This window comes from Pongo abelii, chromosome 23, assembly GCF_028885655.2.
Source record: "Pongo abelii isolate AG06213 chromosome 23, NHGRI_mPonAbe1-v2.0_pri, whole genome shotgun sequence".
In the NCBI taxonomy this organism is placed as follows: domain Eukaryota; kingdom Metazoa; phylum Chordata; class Mammalia; order Primates; family Hominidae; genus Pongo; species Pongo abelii.
This window is the reverse complement of record NC_085929.1, coordinates 29,310,745-29,333,228: the sequence shown is the minus strand read 5'-3', so window position 1 is coordinate 29,333,228 and position 22,484 is coordinate 29,310,745. Positions and strand designations below refer to the sequence as shown.

Below are 22,484 nucleotides of genomic sequence, written 5' to 3'. Positions count from 1 at the left end.
GCCTCCGGAATAGCTGGGATTACAGGCGCCCGCCACCACGCCTGGCTACATTTTGTTTTTTGTTTGTTTGTTTGTTTGTTTGAGACAGAGTCTCGCTCTGTCGCCCAGGCTGGAGTGCAGTGGCACAAGCTTGGCTCACTACAACCTCCACCGCCCGGTTCAAGCAATTCTCCTGCCTCAGCCTCCCACGTAGCTGCGACTACAGGCGCGTGCCACCACGCCCAGCTAAGTTTTTGTATTTTTTTAGTAGAGACAGGGTTTCACAATGTTAACCAGGATGGGCTCCATCTCCTGACCTTGTGATCCACCCGCCTCGGCCTCCCAAAGTGCTGGGATTGCAGGCATGAGCCACCACACCCGGCCTAATTTTTCCATTTTTAGTAGAGACAGGATTTCGCCATGTTAGCCAGGCTGGTCTCGAACTCCTGACCTCAAGTGATCCACCCACCTTGGCTTCCCAAAGTGCTGTGATTACAGGTATGGGCCACTGAGCCCGGCCCCAATTATGGTTTAAAATATGAATTTATGTGTACAAAGCAGGCTAGAGAAACAGGCGGACGTGCTGGCCACGTGTCTCTGGGCAGGGCACCACAAGGCTCCCATTTTCTGTAGTCCTTCATGTTTTCCTCAGATGCATCTATTAACAAGAATTCAAGATATTTCCACTTGCTGGGAAGAGTAAAATAAACTACCACAAGCTCTAGGTAATACAGACTAGTTGTCTTGAAATATTTTGATCATGTAACATATTGGGAAAAGTTTTTCTTTTTTTTTTTTTTGTGAGATGGAGTTTCGCTCTTGTTGCCCAGGCTGGAGTACAATGGCACCATCTCGGCTCACTGCAACCTCCGCCTCCCAGGTTCAAGTGATTCTCCTGCCTCAGCCTCCCGAGTAGCTGGGATTACAGGTATGCACCACCACGCCCGGCTAATTTTGTATTTTTAATAGAGACAGGGTTTCTCCATGTTCTCAGGCTGGTCTTGAACTCCCGATCTCAGGTGATCTGCTCACCTCGGCCTCCCAAAATGCTGGGATTACAGGCATGAGCTACCATGCCAGGCAGGAAAAGTTTTTCAAGTACCTTCCATCTATATATATTGATCTTTGTATAAATACTGTACTATTGAACATTATAAAACAAGAAAAAAATTCTAAAGTCCTATGATAAAAATGAAAAACAGGGCTGGCTGCAGTGGCTCATGCCTGTAATTCCAGCACTTTGGGAGGCTGAGGTGGGCTAATTGCTGGAGCCCAAGAGTTCGAGACCAGCCTGGGCAAATGGTAACACACCCTCTCTACAAAAAATACAAAAATTAGCCAGGTATGGTGACACATGCCTGTGGTCCCAGCTACTTGGGAGGCTGGGGTGGGAGGATCACCTGAGCCTGGGAGGTCAAGGCTACAGTGAGCTGTGATGGCACCATTGCACTGTAGTCTGGGTAAGAGAGTAAGACTCTGTCTCAAAAAACTAAAAATAAAAATGAATAAGAAAACAAAATGGAAAACAGCATTTCTCAGACAATTAGCTAATATCTCAAAATAACATATACTCGGGGTAAGGAGCACTGAGAATTATAGATTTAAACTTAAATTTCTTTTTTTTTCCTTTTGAGAGGAGTCTCGCTCTGTCACCCAGGTTGAAGTGCAGTGGCGTGATCTCGGCTCACTTCAACCTCTGCCTGCCGGGTTCAAGCTATTCTCCTGCCTCAGCCTCCTGAGTAGCTGGGATTACAGGTGCCGGCCACCACCCCTGGTTAATTTTTTTTTTTTTTTTGTATTTTTAGTAGAGATGGGGTTTCACCATGTTGGTCAGGCTGGTCTCAAACTCCCGATCTCGTGATCTGCCCGCCTCGGCCTCCCAAAGTGCTGGGATTACAGGCGTGAGCCACCGCACCCAGCCTAAATTTAAATTTCAAATCGTCATACCTGTTATTCAGCTACAAAGAAGAATAAAGTACATACACCTGCTACAACCAGGAAGAACCTTGCAAATACTCTGCTAAACGGAAGACTGGCCAGACACAAAAGGTCACATATTGTTTGATTCTATTTATAGGCAATGTTCAGAACAGGCAAATCCAGAGACAGAAAGTAGACTGACAGCTGGGGGGATAGAGCAGGGGGGGTTGGGAGCTCAAGGGATGTGGGCTTTCTTTTTAGGGGTGATAAAAATGTTCTAAAATTAGACAGTACCAATATCTGCACAGTATTGTGAACATATTAAAAACTACAGAATCATATGCTTAAAATAGCAAATTTTATGGTTTTTAAATTGTATCTCCTTTTTCCATTAAAAGTACTAGTAAATGGCCAGACGTGGTGGTTCAAGCCTGTAATCCCAGCACTTTGGGAGGCCGAGGCAGGTGGATCATCTGAGATCAGGAGTTCGAGGCCAGCCTGGCCAACATGGTGAAACCCCGTCTCTACCAAAAATACAAAAAAAAATTAGCCAGGTGTGTTGGCACATGCCTGTGATCCCAGCTACTATGGAGGCTGAGGCAGGAGAATCTCTTGAACCCAGGAGGCAGAGTTTGCAGTAAGCCAAGATAGCACCACTACACTCCAAGATGGGGCGACAGAGTGAGACTTTGTCTCAAAAAAAAAAAAAACAGTACCAGTAAATGAATAACCCAGGGGAAAAATCATCACAAGTCCTTAGCTGGTTACAGTTTTCTCTCCTAATGTGTTGGCCATTTTCTTACTTGGCCTTGTATTAATAATCTGAAGCTTTCCTGCAGGAATCTTTTCAAACCACCTGCTCTCTTTATGAGGCCAGTTTAGTTCAACCACATCCTTAGAACAAGTCACCTGGACACTCATAAACTGCGGCCTACATTTCAACACTGGGAAAATAAACAACTGTGGAATTCCAGCCCCTTCCGCAGGACACCTCAAGGACCGGACCTGACAAGTACCTGTCTGATACATGGAGTGAGGGCCCCTGGGTCAACCTCAATAGTATTAGTAAGATTTTAATTTTGCATTAATTTTGGAGATGAAACTGAAATATAAAGAGGTGCTTCCTGTACCCCAGTGGGTCATCTTGCAAACTCTTCCTTGGAGTCCACAGGTTTAGATACCCATGCTCTGAACAGGGATGAAGCTCAGTTTCACAGCAGCTGTTCTCCAACACTACTGTACTCTGGAAACACCTGGTTCACCTGTTAAAACTGCAGGTCTGGGCACCACTCCTTGTGCTCCTGACCCTGGCCCAAGTGATCTAGCCCAGGGGTTCCAAAGGCTGTACTTTAAGAAACACTGGGCCGGGCATGGTGACTCACGTCTGTAATCCCAGCACTTTGAGAAGCCAAGGCGGACGGATCACCTGAGGTCAGGAGTTTGAGACCAGCCAGGCCAACATGGTGAAACCCTGTCTCTACTAAAATACAAAAATTAGCCGGGCATGGTGGCAGGTGCCTGTAATCCCAGCTACTAGAAAGGCTGAGGCAGAGAATTGCTTGAACCCGGGAGGTGGAGGTTGCAGTGAGCCAAGATCGCACCCCTGCACCTCAGCCTGGACAACAGAGTAAGACTGTGTCTCAAAAAAAAAAGAAAGAAAGAAAGAAAAAGAAGAAAGAACCACTGGTATGAGAACCCCTTACGAAGCTCTAAGTTGGGAGGAGTGACTGCAATGGGAGCAGGGGTGGTGGGCATATTCTAAGATCAGATATTTGGGATGGTTCCACAGCTGTAAATTTACTAAAAGTCACCACACTGTGTATTCAACATGGCTGAACTTTCAGGTATGTAAATCATCCCTCAATAAAACTGGGTTTAAAAAAGCATGCAAAAGCTTCCATATGTCCCATCACACACGTGTTCCTGTGCTTATGCCAGGATTTTTAGACATCACGAGAGAAAGATGCACACAGCCTCACTTGGGTAGATCTGTACTGGAATTCTGAGCTCACCCCAGCCTCGCACAGCTAACCCTAACCCCACAACACACAGCTATGTGAGACTCAAGGCCGGAATGGGCAAATTGATTTATGAGCTTCCCCTAAGGAAGGAGTATGAGGTGGGGTTCACGGTAAGAAGTGTGGTTTTCTGAATTCCAACACTTTACAGAGTGTTATCTGTGCTAAGCCAAAAATGAACCATAAAAGCTAAAATACACAAATATCCTGAGATGGGACGGCTTCTGTAAACACCAGGAGCTCTTAAAAATACCAGCAACATGGCATGGGTGTAACTCCCACCAGATGCACACACCGCCACCTGTGAAGCTGTCTAATATAACCATCAAGAGTCAGCGCAGCCGAAAGGGGGCTGGGGGCTATACAGGCATGCAGCTGGGTGCTGATATGCATGACAATCCAATCAATGAGCCCCCCAAGAAGGAGCCTGGTGGGCATTTGGGGTTGGTGGCTCCAAGGGAAGGGTCTAATTTAAGACACAGAAATGAGGCAGCTCACCCTGCCTGGAAGGCTGAACTGCGGGAAAGGGGAGGGGATGAAGACCAAGGCTAGACCCCACTGGAAGTCTCAGACTCCACCACGGAGCTGATGGTATGGAGAGGCTCCTGAGAAGAGGGCAAGAAGGAAAGCTGGGCAGCTTTCCTGTGCAGGGGGTCACGGCAGACAGGCGAGGGAGGGGGTCACCTTGCTGAGTGAATAAGAAGGGATGAAGACGAAAGGCCAAAGGTGGCTGGGTGCAGTGGCTCATGCCTGTAATCCCAACACTTTGGGAAGCCTTTGGGAGGTGAGGGGATCACTTGAGCCCAGGAGTTAAAGTCCAGCCTGGGCAACACAGTGAGACCTTGTCTCTATAAAAAATAAACCAAATTAGCCAGGTGTGATGGTGCATACCCAGTACACACTTGTAGTCCCAGCTACTTGGGAGGCTGAGATGGGAGGATCGCTTGAGCCCAGAAGTTTGAGGCTGCAGTGAGTTATGATTGCACCACTGCACTCCAGCCTGGGTGACAGAGCGAGACCCTGTTACAAAAGAAGGAAGGGAGGTGGGGAGCGGAGGGGAGGGGAGAGGATGGGAGGGGAGGGGAGGGGAGGGGGGAGGGGCTGGGGGAGGGAAGGGAGGGGAAGGGAAGGAAGGGAAGAAAGGGAGAAGAAAAAAAAAAAGGCCGAAGGGGTGATCTAGTGATTGGGTGGGAGCAGGTACTGGAGAAGGGGCAGTGGCTGTCAGCTGGGGTGACGAGGGTACCAGGATGGAGGGCGTGGTGTGCACTGAGACAAGGAGCCCTGGGAGAGAATAAGTTTAGGAGATGAGGGAAGAAAGTCAGGAGGGGTCCCAGGTACGGCATCCTTATGAGCCACATGCAGCAATGCCAAACATTCGGCTACATTATAATCCAAAGCTCCAGGTCAGGCCTAGAGATGGAGATGGAGACAGAGCCATCAGCATCCACAGAGCGATGGAAGCAGGGTGAGGGGCCATCCGGGAGCAACTTTACAAGAGTCCAGCACCGAGCCCCAGAGACACCAACCCCAAATCACCACGCAGAGGAAGACGGTCAAAGACACAGAAAGGAAACGGGGGCTGTGCGGCACATCCTCCCCGTTCAGGGAAGCTCCTCGTGATTTCTTAATGGTGCTAACGTACATCTTTGAAAAAGGTCCATGGATCCATCTGGAGACCAGCCATGACGCTTCCCCATGGAGCCTGGAACAGCAACAAGGGCTTTGTTGCTGGTTGTAGATGATGACAAGAACTGTGTCAAGTCAGCTGTTCTAACTTAACATCCACTCCCACTGTCACACTGTCCCCTGTTCTGCCATTTTCAGGAGACAGCCTGGAAATCCAGCCCACTGACTAATGTTCCAGAAAATTAAATGTCAATTATGACCGTATCAAGAAGTATTCAGGGATTCTGCCTTTAACCTGTATACAGAGATAATTCATTCATATTTCTTACTGGTCTTCTGACTATGGGAATGTTCTCTATTTCGACGAATTTAAGCAAAATATGACCTCCTTATTCTCTTGTTATCACCAAACAAGTGCTGCAACATGGAGCTGGTCTAATGCAGTCTGGCTCAGCCTTGGATGTGCCTCAGAATTAGCAAGGGGTGTGTTTGTCTTACTTTTAAAACCCAAAGCCACGCCCTGCCCTAAGTCTTAATGAGTAAGAATCTCCAGGGTATCAAGCCCAAATAAATGTCTCGTTTTTGTTCTGTTTTGTTTTGAAACACCACCAGCAATTCTGACACACAGCCAAGATGGGGACCCACAAGTCTAACACTTTAGGAATATTAGGCTATTTGCCAGTAATACTTTCTCTGAAAAGTGACTGGTTTTGGGAAACTTGGTAGGAAAAATAAAGGTAGGAACAGATAAACTGCAAGTCATCTCTGATGAACTAATTTCTTCTTCATGATTGTTGAGTTGAATGTAGATGAGAAACTAAAGGTAATCAATAACGTCATGATTATTTCATAAGCAGACCATTTGTTATTGGTGCTCCGGCTCATAGCCAGGGAAAGGGAAAACATCAACATGGTTGTAAACTTGAAGTATAATCAACCAGCAGGTTCCTTCTGGTTCTGTTTATTGGGCATATAATTTTCTCACAGGTTTTTCCTAATGTCCATCAGCACTTCAGAGGAGCAGATTAGCACTGAAGATGAGGAAGATGGGGAAGGACCCCAACTGCAATTTTATTCAAAGTGTAAAGGAAGTGTGGATGTCATGGGTATAGAAGGTAGGTAGTGGGGAGTGACTGCTGATGGGTAGAGGGCTTCTTTTTGGGGTAAACATAAAATCGATTGCAGTGACAGTTGCTCAACTCTGAATATGCTTTAAAAAAAAACAATGAATTGTACTCTTGAAAGGGTGAATTGTACGGTATTGTGAATTATATCTCAATATAGCTGTTAAAAAAAATGTCAAGGAATTGTTTTGGGTGTTGAAACGGAAGGCTTTACCTGGGTGTAAATGCTGAAGATGTGGCTTTGTACTTCATCCATTGAGTCGAGGCCATAGGCTACTGTTCCAAGATGGAGCCGTTTGAAAATCATCTCGCTCTGGGTAAGAGTGCCTAAAACGTGAGACAAATGAGTGGCCGGCCTGTCTCTCAGGATGTCTGTTACTATTAACAGTAATGACAGTTGCCGTCTTTGGAGAGTTTGCTGTATGTCACACACTGCAGTCAGTACTGTCCCTGCTGGGGTAGACACCTGCAGTGTTTTGACTGCCTAGAATCCCATTCCCCTTTTGAAAATGGCTTCCTAGCTTTCCCAGGGGAAATTAACCACACCATGCCCATTCCCTAAGGTGGCCCAAGAGGACTGTCAATCAGGGGCCTGGCCCATTCCGTTGGCCAAGAGGGTGACAAATGACATACACTAGAGCAATCAGATTCTATCTTGAAGGATTCTGACCCTTGAGTAGAAAGATACATCCCTAATGGCAGAGCCCTGCAGAGAGCACCTGGAGGGTCCTAATGCTGACTTGTCCAGAACTTTCCTGGTTGCTCTCCTTCCAGAACCTCATTTTTCTCTGATTTGGTGAGCCGCCAAGGATCTTTGCATTATCTTCCCTTCTACCCCATGGACATTAAGTGGTAGAGATAAGGCTTAAACTAGATCTTCCCCCTCCCAATCCTTGCTCTTCACCACTCTGATAGCCTAATGCCTGGACAGGCATTAAGCTGTGTAGCAGTATCAGGGTGTGGTCAGAGATCAGGCCTGACTGCCTGAGTTAAAGCTTGCTTTGGCTACTGTGAGCCCATGACAAGTCACTTACCCTCTCTGGGCCACATTTCCTCATCTGTGGAAGGGGGACAGAAACACTACCTAACTCACAAGGTTCGGGTGAGGACTGAAGGAATGACCGCACTGAAACTCCCCAGAATTGTATTCTGCACATAATTCACCCTCAGTAAGGGTTTGCTGCTGTTATCATCATCTTCATCACCAAAGAATCTTCATCAAAAGATGAAGAGAATAAAATAGCAGCAACACACATCTCTCATATGTCCAGCGAGAGCCCAAGAGTTTCAGCCAAAGCCCTCAGGCATCTTCTCTCACCGGGAATCCTGTGTAGGTCCCAGAAAGCAGCTCACCTGTCTTGTCTGTGAGTAAGTACGAAATCCTGCCCAGCTGCTCGGGAATCGTGCTGGAGCGAACCATGGTCCCGGGGATTTTCGAGTCCCTTCGAATCACCCAGCTGTACACGATCTTGCCCATGTCCAGGTTCACGCGCAAACTAGTCACAAAACCAGAGCAAACAGGTTAACAGGAAAGATGTAAGGCTCCTTGTATCTTTATAAAAACATGGACTGTAAACACATTTGTGCCATCGCATCCGGACTCACTGCCTGCAGAAGCACACTGCTGGAGCTGAACGCACAGACTCAGCAAGAGCCAGCACCACCATCAAGTCACACACGGAACAAATCCATTATTGTCACAAAGCTCATGTTATGGACTGAAGTCACTTAAAATACAGAGAGGGTAGTGGTTTCCATCTCACCTTTTAGAAAAATTACTGATCCCTTAAGCTAATATATTTTTGATGCTATATTCATTTTTTTAATTGCGGTAAAATATACATAACAGGAAATTTACCATTCTATAGTACTGAGTACATTCACATTGTTATCAGCCATCAGCATCATCTACCTCCGTAATTCTTTCATCTTCCCAAACTGAAATTCCACACCCATTCAACAATAACTCCCCATCCCTCACCAACCCTAGCCCTGGCAGCCCCTGGCAACCAGCACTCTACTTACATTTCTATGAATTTGACTACTTTTTTTTTTTTTTTTTTTTTTTGAGACAAAGTCTCACTCTGTTGTTCAGGCTGGAGTGCAGTGGTGCTTTTTCAGCTCACCACAACCTTTGCCTCCTGGGTTCAAGCGATTCTCACACCTCAGCCTCCAGAGTAGATGGGATTACAGGTATGTGCCACCATGCCCGGCTAATTTTTTGTATTTTTAGTAGAGATGGGGTTTCACCATGTAGCCCAGGCTGGTCTCAAACTCCTGGGCTCAAGCGATCCACCCGTCTTGGCCTCCCAAAGTGCTGGGATTACAGACGTGAGCCACCGTGCCTGGCCAGAATTTAACTACCTTAGACACTGCATGTAAGTTGAATCATACACTTTTTCTGACTTTTTGGGGGGCTTATTTTTCTGGCTTATTTTGCTTAGCATAAAGTTCTCAAGGTTCACCCACACTGTAAGGTGCATTAGAATTTCCTTCTTTTTGAAGGCTGAAGAGTATTCCATTGTATGTATTATATTCATTTTGAACTTTAATTTTATTGCACAAAGTAAACAGAAGTCTTCACATTAATTCAACATCCTATAAACTAATCAAATTGCTTGCCATTTTACTGGCTAGCCCTGGGACAAATGAAGAGTCGACTCACCAATTTTTTATCATGTTACAGGTAGAACTTTGAAGGCTACCAGGTCACTTAGATCGAATACTTGTTTTGCTAGCAGTCAAGTCACTAAAGTGGAGGTATTTATCCTCTGAATCCACTATCCAGAGCATGCTGACTTGGGCACAATCCCCCTGTCCTTGTCACACTATCTTACACAAAACGACAATCTCTGTCCCCAGAAAAACACAAATTCTCACCAAGATGATCTAAATATGCAAAATAGCAAGACAAAATATAAGATAATATGTCAAGTATAAGAGAGAGTATAAGCACTGAAAGTTTCAGGGAAAAAAATATGTAGTTTAATATTTACTAATTATTATGGGGAAAAAGTAGAAGCAAACAGAACAATATGGGGAAAAGTAGACTGCTAACCCACATCACAGAGAAGCTCTAAAAAATGATGGGACACACATACAAGTGATGTGAAAAGTTATTCAAAACACACTGCTCCAATTTTTTTGTAAAGGCAGATTTTAGTAGACCAAACTCCCCTTTTTCTAAAATCAAAAGCACTCTAGAAAAAAGCATATCCCAAAGTATTAACAATGATTATCCCTTGGTAGTGAGAGCAGAGGTGATTTATATTTTATTCTTTTGCTAATATGGGCTTTCATTTTTTTCTACTATGAAAATCTATTATTTATATCACTTTAAAAAACCAGGCCAGGCGCAGTAGCTCACACCTGTAACCCCAGCACTTTGGGAGGCTGAGGCGGGTGGATCACTTGAGGTCAGGAGTTCCAGACCAGCCTGGCCAACATGGTGAAACCCCAACTCTACTAAAAATACAAAAATTAGCCAGGCGTGGTGGCAGAAGCCTGTAATTCCAGCTACTCGGGAGGCTGAGGCAGAAGAATCACTTGAACCCAGGGTGTATAGGCTGCAGTGAGCTGAGATCGCACCACTGCACTCCAGCCTGGGGGACAGAGCGAGACTGCATCTCAAAAATAAATAAATAACCATTTATTCAACCTCCAAATCAGGGAGGCAAATGATTGGCATGTGCCACCAAGCTTTCATTGCACACCTACAGCAGACACTGCTGTCAATCACAACACCATTTCCCTTTGAGCCCAGATGCAGGCTCAGAATCCTTCTCAACACAGCAGTCCCGACAGCCACTATCAACCTTGCAGAGCTGGCTGATGACAGGAGATCTAAATGGCATCCCTAGCATAGGGAGACAAGGCAAGGAAAGATCTCTGATTCAAGAAAGGATGGCTTGTGGAGGAATGTGATCTTCTGGTGCTAGAGACTCAGTGTGGTTCACACTCCTGACTCTGATTGCTCTTGGTCCTCACTCTACAAACAGATCTGCTCCTTCTAAAAGCCGATGGGCGCGGTGGCTCACACCTACAATCCCAGTACCTTGGGAGGCCGAGTCAGGCAGATCACCTGAGGTCAGGAGTTCAAGACAAACCTGGCGAACGTGGTGAAACCCCATCTCTACTAAAAATACAAAAATTAGCCAGGCGTGGTGGTACATGCCTGTAATCCCAGCTACTTAGGAGGCTGAGACAGGAGAATCACTTGAACCTGAGAGGTGGAGGTTGCAGTGAGCCAAGATCGCGCCACTGCCCTCCAGCCTGGGCGACAAGAGCAAAACTCCATCTCAAAAAAGAATAATAATAATAAAAGCCACAGAACCATCATCTTTGAATGAGTAAAGAGAAGAAGGAGTCACAGCGGCCAAACTCAAGCTCGTCGCCTGCTTACCTAATGGGGATGATGTTGGAAAACAAGAGGAGGAAGCGGATGATCTGCAGGTACCAACGACCTGCAAAGTGCTGAAGGGCAACCATGACCAGCGAGACCACCACCAGGGCACCAAAGAGGATCTTGGTGAGGCAGTTCACTTCCAAGTCGAACAGGCCGATCTGTGGGACAAAGCACAAACCAGGGCTTGAGATTAGCTGGTGCAACTCACAGCTTGCCGGAGAGCTGCTCCTTCCCCTGCAAACACCTCTACCCCAGGTAGGACAGTGGGATCCATCGATCCTCATATCTTTGGTCTAAGAACACTGTGCTTCCATGGGCTGGAGTTCATAACAGGCATCCAAGGGAACTCAAAGAATTCTGAAAATTCAAAAAAATGTTTACAACTAAAGAAGATTTACACTTGGAAATGTATCAGCGAGTTACCGCTGTGCTGGCTGGGTTGTGCACTGCATAGCCTCCACCACCCTGCAGAGTGCCCCTGGCCTTGTAAAATGACTCAGATCCTAAACTCTTAGCACCCTACCCGACACCAACTCGGTAGTGCCTGAAAGTCTGGGGCGCACACCAGTGGTGGCACCTGATTTTTAGGTGGTGCATTAATGGACATTATTTTATTATTTATTTATTTAGAGATGGAGTCTCGCTTTGTCACCCAGGCTGGAGTGCAAGGGCACAATCTTGGCTCACACCTCCTGGGTTCGAGCGATTCTCCTACCTCAGCCTCCTGATAAGCTGGGATTATGGCGCCTGCCACCACACCCAGCTAATTTTTGTATTTTTAGTAGAGACGGGGTTTCACCATGTTGGCCAGGCTGGTCTCAATTCCTGGCCTCAGGTGATCCACCTGCCTCGGCCTCCCAAAGTGCTGAGATTACAGGTGTGAGCCACCGTGCCCAGCCCTGGACATTATTATTTTAATAATAATACATTTATTTTCATGTGTAGTCTTTTAAAAAGTAGCAAATCATATCCATAACTTCATAGAAATATGCCCCAGGATAAGGCTAAAACATTAAACAAACAATTTTATAGTTGTAATGATGGCTATAACGTCTAATGGTGGAGCGACCACGACTGAAGTTTAGGAGACACAGCATTCTTTCCTGCTACTGACAAAAGACATTATTCTGTAACGTTCTGACTCTTAAAAATTGGAGGAGGGGTAAGCTGGGACAGCGGGTCACAGTTTGAATCACATGGGCCTGCCCCGTCCTCACTGTGTAGCCTGGACAGGGCACAGTGCTTCCTGAAGCCATTTCTCATGGATAAAGGAAGCACTGCACTCACAGGGCTGTTATGAGGATGAAATGAGATGCATGTGAAGGGTGAAACACAAGGCGTGCAAATGGTACGTGCTCCATAGTTGAACCTAAAAGCACAAAAAATGCTGGGCGCCATGGCTCATGCCTGTAATCCCAGCACTTTGGGAGGCCGAGGAGGGAGGAACACTTGATGTCTGGAGCTTGAGACCAGCCTGGCCAACATGGTGAAACCCCATCTCTAATAAAAATACAAAAATTAGCCAGGCATGGTGGTATGTGCCTATAGTCCCAGCTACTCAGGAGGTGGAATTGGGAGGATTGCTTGAGCCCGGGAGGCAGAGGTTACAGTGAGCCAAAATCAAGCCACTGTATTCCTGCCTGAGCAACAAAGCAAGACCCTGTCTCAAAAAAAAAAAGAAAAAAAAAAGGCACAAAAAATGTCATGTATCCACAAACATGTGACTACGTATTTATGTACTGTATTACATATGTGTATGTATATGTATTTATTGTATACACACACACACATGCATATGCATAAAAAGATAGGATGTCTGTATAAATATCACTCTTAGGTGTTCCTATTTTAATATCTCGTCACTCACCCACCAGAACCAACCAGCCCACAGCCGGTCAATGTACCCCATGACCTCGTACACACCTTACTTTGGGGATTTGAGGTATTCATGACACTCCGGAGTTCTCTGCCAGTGTAAAGAACAACACCCACAACAGTACCTAAAATGGAAAAAAAAAAAAAGAAAAGAAAAGAAATATTAATACAGACAGGCAGGCTTGCAAATAGAAGAGTCTGATCTTCTTGAGAGACTCAGTTCTTTTTTTTCTTTTTCTTTTTCTTTTTTTTTTTGAGACAGAGTCTCGCTCTGTTGCCCAGGCTGGAGTCTGGAGTGCAGTGGCACAACACAGGCTCACTGAAAGCCTCCCACCAGGTTCAAGCGATTCTCCTGCCTTAGCCTCCTGAATAACTGGGATTACAGGCGTGCACCACCATGCCTGGCTAACTTTTGGTTTTGTTTCGTTTTGAGATGGAGTTTTACTCTTGTTGCCCAGACTGGAGTGCAATGGCACGATCTCGGCTTACTGCAACCTCTACCTCCTGGCTTCAAGCAATTCTCCTGCCTCAGCTTCCCGAGTAGCTTGGATTACAGGCACCTGCCACCATACCCGGCTGATTTTTGTATTTTAAGTAGAGACAGGGTTTCACCATGTTGGCCAGGCTGGTTTTGAACTCCTGACTTCAACTGATCCATCCGCCTCGGCCTCCCAAAGTGCTGGGATTACAGGCATGAGCCACTGCGCCCAGCCTCAATTTTTGTATTTTTAGTTCAGATGGGGTTTCACCATATTGGCCAGGCTGGTCTTGAACTCCTGACTTCAACTGATCCATCTGCCTCAGCCTCCCAAAGTTCTGGGATTACAGGCATGAGCCACCACACCCAGTCTCTTTATTTTTTTTTTTTTTTGAGAGAGGGTCTTACTCTGTTGCCCAGGCTAGAGTGCAGTGGGACAATCATATTAATAGCTCACTGCAGCCTCAACATCCTGGGCTCAAGCGATCCTCCCACTTCGGCCTCCCAAGTAGCTGGGACCACAGGCACATGCCACCATGCTTGGCTAATTTTTGTGTTTTTTGTAGAAATGAGGTCTCACTATGTTGCCCAGACTGGTCTTGAATTCCTGGATTCAAGTGATCCTCCCACCTTGGCCTCCCAAAGTGCTTGGATTACAGGCATGAGCCACCTCGCCTGACCCAACAGCCACACTATGAGAACATCAGAGGTTTTTTACATTAGGGCCAAACCAATGATCTGTGGCTATACTGACCAATAGAACAGCCACTAACCACTGAAAACCCTTTAAGTTTAAATACATTTAAATTAAATACAGCGCCTACCCTCCCTAGCCCTATTTCATAGCCACATGAGCTTGTAGCTACCTCATGGAACAGTGAACACCCAGAGCCTTCTCCTTTTACCGCAAAACTTGTACTGGTAAATGCTGGTCTACGAGGCCCAGCAGCTTCTAACGGAAGGAGACTGGGGAAAGGGGTGGCTTGCCGTTTGTGCCCCTGGTCATACAGGCTTCCAGAGGTGCCTAGAACATTCCTACCTTCATTAACTATTATGGAAACTTGGAAACAGATGCTTCTTTTTAGAGCACATTCTTCCTGTGAAGTCTGATCCCGTTCAGTCTAACTTGCCCATTTGGGGGATGTCTGTCCCAAGGACAACTCTTTCCTAAGAACTCCCCCACCCCTTCTATCCTCCAGACACAATAAGAAAAGGCATGAATCCTTCGAAAGTCAACAATTTACTCAAGAAATAAACATGGCCAGTGAACAAGAGGAAAATGCTCAATCTAGTAAATAATCAAAAAATGCAAAATAAACCATTTTTATCCCAATTAGATTGGCAAAAATTAAGAAAACTGAGAACAACCAGGGTTAGCCAATAGCAGAGAAAGCAAATCCTGTGGTACACACTGCTGGCCGACTGGTGTGATCTATTTTGGAGAGAAATTTGGCAGTATCTGTCAAAATTTCACTTCTCTCCCCTTCTCAGTGTGTGCCAAGAAAATCAACACAGCAGGAAAGATAGAGAATAAAGAAGGAAACCAAGAAACACGGCATCACAGGGAGTGAGCAGCACTAGGCTGAAAGTCAAGTCAAGCGGAGAAACAGACAGGACCGGGTAGCGGGGCCGGGGGCAGGGGGTGGTGGGGGGCAGGCAGTTTGTACTGTCTCCATTCACGTCATCTGAGCTGTAACTTGGAACACGAAGGAGCCAGCCCTGCCAAGCTCTCAGGGAAGATCCCAGGAATACAAGCAATTTGGTCTCTGCTGGAAAGAGAAAACACCTCCTTCTCTGTGCTCTCTCCCTCTCACTCTCAGGAATGCCACTGACAGGAGATACAAAAATCCAAAGAGGCTGAAGCACATCTGCGGTAAAGAGCCCGCCCCCAAACGCAGCGCTGGGACCACATCCTGGACAAAGAGCCCTAGGAGGAGGCACTGAAGTCCTTCCAGGGTCTAACACACTCAGCCAGGCAAACAATGTTCTCCAGCACAATGCAGTTCCCTTCCAGGGAGGCTCCCGGCAGATGGCAGGCCAGGGAGAGCTTGCGGTGGCTTCTTGGCAGATGGCAGGCTCCTGTGAACACAGGTAGTCCCTCCCTTCAGGCCCCTGTCACCACAGCAGATGGCTGGACAGTGGGAACTGAGCCTGGGCGGAGCTTGGAATGACCACACCACCACTGCATCCACTTCTATGCAGATGCAGCTCAGCCTCAATCCCCAGAGCCCAGGGTTAGAGAGGGCCCCAGTAACAAGGAGGACCCCAAAGGGAGTATCCCCCACACCTGGCCTAGCCAAACTTGATGCCATCAAATGCTGCTGAAAATGGCCTTTCCCATCCCATGCCTTCTTGTGCTCAGGACACAGGCTCTGCCTCCACAAGATCCAAACCCCAGCCTCATCCTCAGTGAGACCACCAACCGGAGAGGATGCACACACCGGATGTGTCTTGGCTTGGTCTGCACGGTGCTTTCAAGGTTCTGAATAACTGGCCACTTTTAAATTCAGGAGCTTGCCTATCTAGAAAAAATAAAAAAATAAAAAAATAAATGAAGCCTGGCACAGTGGCTCATGCCTGTAATCCCATCACTTTGGGAGGCTGAGGCAGGCGGATCACCTGAGGTCAGGAGTTTGAGACCAGCCTGGCCAACGTGGCGAAACACCGTCTCTACTAAAAATATAAAAATCAGCCGGGCATGGTGGCTCATGCCTGTAATCCCAGCTACTTGGGAGGCTGAGGCAGGACAATTGCTTGAACCCGGGAGGTGGAGGTTGCAGTGAGCCGAGATCATGCCACTGCACTCCAGCCTGGGTGACAGAATGAGACTCTGTCAAGAAAAAAAAATTCTAAAAAAAAGAGATCTCTGGCTTTTCCTGGAAGGGTGGAAGATCTGATGACACCGAGTCCACGTTCCTCATGCTACACTCAGGGAGTGTTGAGGAACAACCACCTCTTAGACAGGCACATGCTCTGAGCTCACCATGGTCCCCATCCGCCACTATCCACTCCTTTAAATCCTCTGCCCAATTTGTAACTGTTGACCCGAAAGTATCCACCCCCAGGCCTCTGATCCCCTCCTTCCCCTGCTGTCACCTCTGCAGCCCCTCCTTGCTCTCAAGGTTCTTTTCACTCCCACCCTCTGCAGCCTGCAGGCCACGCAGCCCTTTCCATTCTCCCAGCCAGTGTCCATCTGGTTTCTCCAAAAGGCCAAGAGGTCATGGTCAGGCATTTCACGGAGTTCTAACTGACTCTCTGGAACAGTGTGGTGCTGCCAGAGGTCAGGGCTACTCTGTGACCCCTTTGTTCCTCATCCACAACAAAATAAATGCTGAACCCGAGAATCAGGGTTTGGAAATTTTTACAGCAATTAAATATTGCTGCAATATTCGAGCATGTGATCAGAGCAGTCATCTCATCAAATGGGGTATAGACCATGGAGGCACCATCAAACTGTTGTGGGCCGGGCACGGTGTCTCACGCCTGTATTCCCAGCACTTTGGGAGGCTGAGGCGGGTGGATCACTTGAGGTCAGAAGTTCGAGACCAGCCTGGCCAACATGGTGAAATCCCATCTCCACTAAAAATATAAAAAGTATACAGGCGTGGTGATGGGCGCCTGTAATCCCAGCTACTGGGGAGGCCGACGCAGAAGAACAGCTTGAACCCAGGAGGTGGAGGTTGCAGTGAACCAAGATCGCACCACTGCACTCCAGCCTGAGCGACAGAGTGAGACTCTGTCTTACAAAAAAAAAAAAAAAAAAAAAAAAAAACTTGTGGCAAGGTGCACATAGTGTGGCTGCTTATTACTCATGCACAGAGGCAGGACCACAAATTGATCTTCTACACATTAGGGGGAAAACCCAACAAACTGGTTCCTCTCCACTAAAAGTTTGACAAGAACTGGGCTAGAGCACCAGTTCTTCTCACCTTCTAAGAGGTGGCTGTTCCTCAACCTGGGCTCTGTAACATCCAGGCCACCTTCTCTGCCAAGTCCCTGGTCCTCCTCCATCCCTTCCCTTATCCATCACTCTTGTGCTGCCTCAGCCTTGCAGCCCTGCATTGGCTACCATGGCAACCACATCTTCTACAGATTAATGCCAGCTGATGCAGCCGGACCTCAGCACTGCCTGGCAAGCTTTTTTATTTTTTTTAAACTTCCAACAGATAACAGCAGACCTGTTAACCGAGAGGCAGGAGTTACAGCCTATAGGGAACACAGAAGTGAAATCTCACGTAATTAAGATGACTCTTGCTGGCTGTTCCTTGCGTTAAGAACTAGAAGGAAATGGCTTGTGTTTATGTTAGAATCAGAGGGCAATTAGATGTCTACTCAGTGAGATGCAGGGGAAACTGAGGCCAATTAAGGAAGCAGTCAATGCCCAGCTGCTCATACTGACTCCAAATCATACACCCACTAAGGGGCAGGGCAGGCAATGCCATCAGATCACTGCTGTGCTCTCCCTCCCCTACCGCACCCCCCACTAAAATAACCAAGCACACAGAGAGGAATTCAGACAAGGGAAAACGTATCTTTAACTCCACAAGGCATCTCCCATGAACTGTCTGAAATACCTTTCTTCTTCAAGATGCCAATATGCCTTCCACTCTCCTCCTCCCAGGAGATGACCTCTCCAAGGCATGTGACCTTGAACAAGCTGCTTAACCTGAGACTCAGTGCCTCATCCCATTAAATGTCCTCATGTAATGTTACGAGACCAAAGTAAGAGAATGGCAGCAAAACACTTTGTCAATTAAAAGTAAGTGATAAGTGAAGACTTAATTAGCATTGCTCATCTCTGAGACTAAGACTGACAAGCCCTTCCAACATTGCTCCTTCCACCTCAGATTTCTCTGCATTTGCAGCTCAGCTCAACTGTTTTCCTTTTTACTGATTTTGGAGGAAATACATAAAACTCTCTCCCATTTCCTCTATAGCCCATCCTAAATTTTTTTTTTTTTTTTTTTTTTTTGAGGAGTCTCACTCTGTCGCCCAGGCTGGAGTGCAGTGGTGCAATTTCGGCTCATTGCAACCTCCGCCTCCCAGGTTCAAGCAATTCTCCTGCCTCAGCCTCCCAAGTAGCTGGGACTACAGGTGCGCGCTACCACACCCAGCTCATTTTTGTATTTTTAGTAGAGATGGGGTTTCACCATGTTGGTCAGGCTGGTCTCGAACTCCTGACCTCAAGTGATCCACTCGCCTCAGCCTCCCAAAGTACTGGGATTACAGGCGTGAGCCACTGTGCCCGGCCTCCATCCAAAACTTCTAATAAACTATAAATCCCATGTTGTAGGCACACGCATCTGTCTCCTAAGGCACTACCATAGCACTGGGACCGGCAATGGACCTCAGCACCGAACAGGTGTGCTCTTGCTGCATGAAAAGGAGGAAGGAAGGAGAGAAGAAAATCACCAGAATGAAAAACAAACAGGCATATGAAAATGCATTTATTACTGAAACGCTAACATTTTCAGTAGCCAAGGTGGTGGTTACCCTTGGGCGGGTGTGGGGCAGCTAGAAGGGAGTGGAGGGAGCTTTTTCGGGGGTGGGGGGTGATAATATCCTGTTTCTTGATCTGGGTGCTAGTCACACAAATGTGTTGCCTGTGTTAAAATCCATCAAGCACAGGGTGGAAGGAGGGTGACGATCAGAAAACACTACCTATTGCGTACTATGCTTACTGCCCGGGTGACAACATCATCTGTACACTAAACCCCCGCAGCATGCAATTTGCCCGTGTAACAAACCTGCACATGTACCCCCAAACCTAAAATAAAGTTGGAAAGAAAAAAAAATAAATCCACCAAGCACTATGTTTAGGATTTTCTGTGTATGTACTATCCTTCCACAAAAGGTTTAGAAAAGAAGAAGAAATGGTGAACTGTCCACAAAAAATGAAGTACACCCTATTCACGTGGCTGTCTAGTAAGGAGACGGGCACACGACAGGTAGTCATGAATTTCCAGCCCTGCCTATGCCAGATGCAACAGGACATGACAACTTTAACCTCATCTTGTTCTCATTGCTTTTAACGCCTCTTTATTCCACTCAAAGAGAAAAGCATTTGACACAGACGTCCTCTGCTCTAAAGTGTGTTGCTTTTCATTGTATCTTTTTTTTTTTTTTTTTTTTGAGACAGAGTTTCCCTCTTGTGGCCCAGGCTTGGGGTGCAATGGTGCAATCCTGGCTCACTGCAACTTCTGCCTCCCGGGTTCAAGTGATTCTCCTGCCTCAGCCTCCTGAGTAACTGAGATTACAGGCACGCACCACCACACCTGGCTAATTTTTTGTATTTTTAGTAGAGACAGGGTTTTACCACGTTGGCCAGGCTAATCTCGAACTCCTGACCTCAGGTGATCCAGCCGCATTGGCCTCCCAAAGTGCTGGGATTACAGGCCTGAGTCACCGCATTCAAGACCAGCCTGACCAACATGGTAAAACCTCATCTTTACTAAAAATACAAAAAATTAGCCAGGTGTGGTGGTGCACGCCTGTAATCCCAGCTACTCAGAAGGCTGAGGCAGGAGAATCGCTTGAACCCAGGAGGCGGAGGTTGCAATGAGCAGAGATTGCACCATTGCACTCCAGCCTGGGGGACAAGAGCGAAACTTTTTCTCAAAAAAAAAATAATAATAAATAGAGTCTTTCTCTGTCACCCAAACTGGAGTACACTGGTGATCACAGCTGACTGCAGCCTTGACCTCCAAGCTCAAGCAATCTTCCCACCTCAGCTTCCTGTATAGTTAGGACCAAAGGCATACAACACAACACCTGGATGTTTGTTTGTTTGTTTGTTTTTGAGACAGAATCTTGCTCTGTCACCCAGGATGGACTGCAGTGGCGCGATCTCAGCTCACTGCAACCTCCGCTTCCCAGATTCAAGCGATTCTCCTGCCTCAGCCTCCCGAGTAGCTGGGATTAGAGGTGCCCGCCACCACGTCCAGCTGATTATTATTATTATTATTATTATTATTATTATTATTTTGTACTTTTAGTAGAGACGGGGTTCACTGTGTTAGCCAGGATGGTCTCGATCTCCTGACATTGTGATCCACCCGCCTCAGCCTCCCAAAGTGCTGGGATTACAGGCATGAGCCACCGCACCCGGCCATGTTTTTATTTTTTGTAGAGATGGGTTTTCACTATGTTGCCTAGGCTGGTCTCAAACTCCTGGACTCAAGCGATCCTCCTGCCTTGGTCTCCCAAAGTACTAGGATTACAGGTGTGAGCTAATGCACCCAGCCTCGTTTTACACTTTCACTCCCCATAAGGCTGCTTGTTCACACGGGGCCAGAAACGCTGACTGGGCCTAAGGGTCTGGAGCCTGGAGTCTGACCTGAGGTAATATTCCCATGCCAGTTAGTTCTCCTAACTCTATTCCTTAAAGCAAGTATTTTAATGTAAGACTATATAAACACTCCAAAAAGAGTCAGTGGATATTTTTATAATTTTAGAGCAGGGAAAATTTTCTTAGCATGACACAAACAACAGAAACCATAAAGAAACAAAAGATCCCAGCCTGGGCAACATGGCAAAACCCCATCTCTACAAAAAATACAAAAACTTAGCCAGGCGTGGTGAGGTGCGCCTATACTCCCAGCTACTCAGGAGGCTGAGGTGGGAGAATCATTTGAACCCAGAAGGTCGAGGCTGCAGTGAGCCCTGATCATGTCTCTGCACAACAACCTGGGTGACAGATCAAGACCCAGTCTTGAAAAGAAAAAAGATCAATAGGTCTGACTAGATAAAAACTGCAAACTTTAGTTCCAAAAAACAAATGAGATCAAGTGAAACAGTCATTGCAATTAAGGCAACAAAGATTAATATTCTTATGACATAAACAATTCTTACAAATTATTTTTTAAAAACCAACTCATAAGCAGAAAAAACCAGCACAGGACACAAACTGGTCATTCACACATATATTTAAGAAAATACGGCCAGGCGCGGTGGCTCATGCCTGTAATCCCAGCACTTTGGGAGGCTGAGGCGGGTGGATCACGAGGTCAGGAGATCGAGACCATCCTGGCTAACACAGTGAAACTCCATCTCTACTAAAAATACAAAAAATTAGCCAGGCGCAGTGGCGGGCGCCTGTAGTCCCAGCCACTGGGGAGGCTAAGGCAGGAGAATGGCGTGAACCCGGGAGGCAGAGCTTGCAGTGAGCCGAGATCGCGCCACTGCACTCCAGCCTGGGTGAAACAGCGAGACTCTGTCTCAAAAAAAAAAAAAAAAGAAAGAAAAAAGAAAATACAGGCTGGGCGCGGTGGCTCACTCCTGTAATCCCAGCACTTTGGGAGGCTGAGACAGGTGGATCACGAGGTCAGGAGATCGAGACCATCCTGGCTAACACGGTGAAACCCCGTCTCTACTAAAAATACAAAAAAAATTAGCCGGGCGTAGTGGCGGGCGCCTGTAGTCCCAGCTACTAGGGAGGCTGAGGAAGGAGAATGGCATGAACCCAGGAGGCGGAGCTTGCAGTGAGCCAAGATTGTGCCACTGCCCTCTAGCCTGGGCGACTGAGCGAGACTCTGTCTCCAAAAAAAAATTTAAAAAAAAAAAAACAAATAAATAGTAAACTTAAAGGAAGATGTTTGCACAAATAATTTTTCTAAAGGCAAATCAATATGCTAAAATTTGTTCAATGTCTATCACATGGGCAAAAATTAGAAAGCCAAACACACTGTTGGTTAGGTACACATATAAGTCAAGATTATCAGGAGCATGAAGAAGAAGAGGCAAGTTTCCTGGGTGAATCAAAACATAAAATATATATGGCCTTCCAACAGTCATCCTGTTTTCATGAAAACATAGGTACACGCCTGTAATCCCTAGCACTTTAAGAGACTGAGGCGGGTGGATCATGAGGTCAGGAGTTTGAGACCAGCCTGGACAACATGATGAAACCCCAACTCTACTAAAAATACAAAAAAATTAGCTGGGCATGGTGGCAGGCCCCTATAATCCCAGCTACTCGGGAGGCTGAGGCAGGAGAATCACTTGAACCTGGGAAGGTGGAGGTTGCAGTGAGTCGAGATCACAACACTGCACTCCAGCCT

At 46.7% G+C, this 22,484-nt stretch overlaps 1 protein-coding gene across 1 annotated transcript in view; it reads right to left on the bottom strand.

Annotated features, from left to right (window-relative positions):
- Window positions 1-22,484, bottom strand: part of LOC112131855 (probable phospholipid-transporting ATPase IIA) — a 57,297-nt gene that overhangs the window by 26,314 nt on the left and 8,499 nt on the right. The window contains 4 exon segments of the mRNA XM_063722777.1: window positions 6,882-6,994; window positions 8,021-8,163; window positions 11,070-11,230; window positions 12,996-13,072. Of these exon segments, the coding sequence (XP_063578847.1) occupies window positions 6,882-6,994; window positions 8,021-8,163; window positions 11,070-11,230; window positions 12,996-13,072 (494 nt within the window).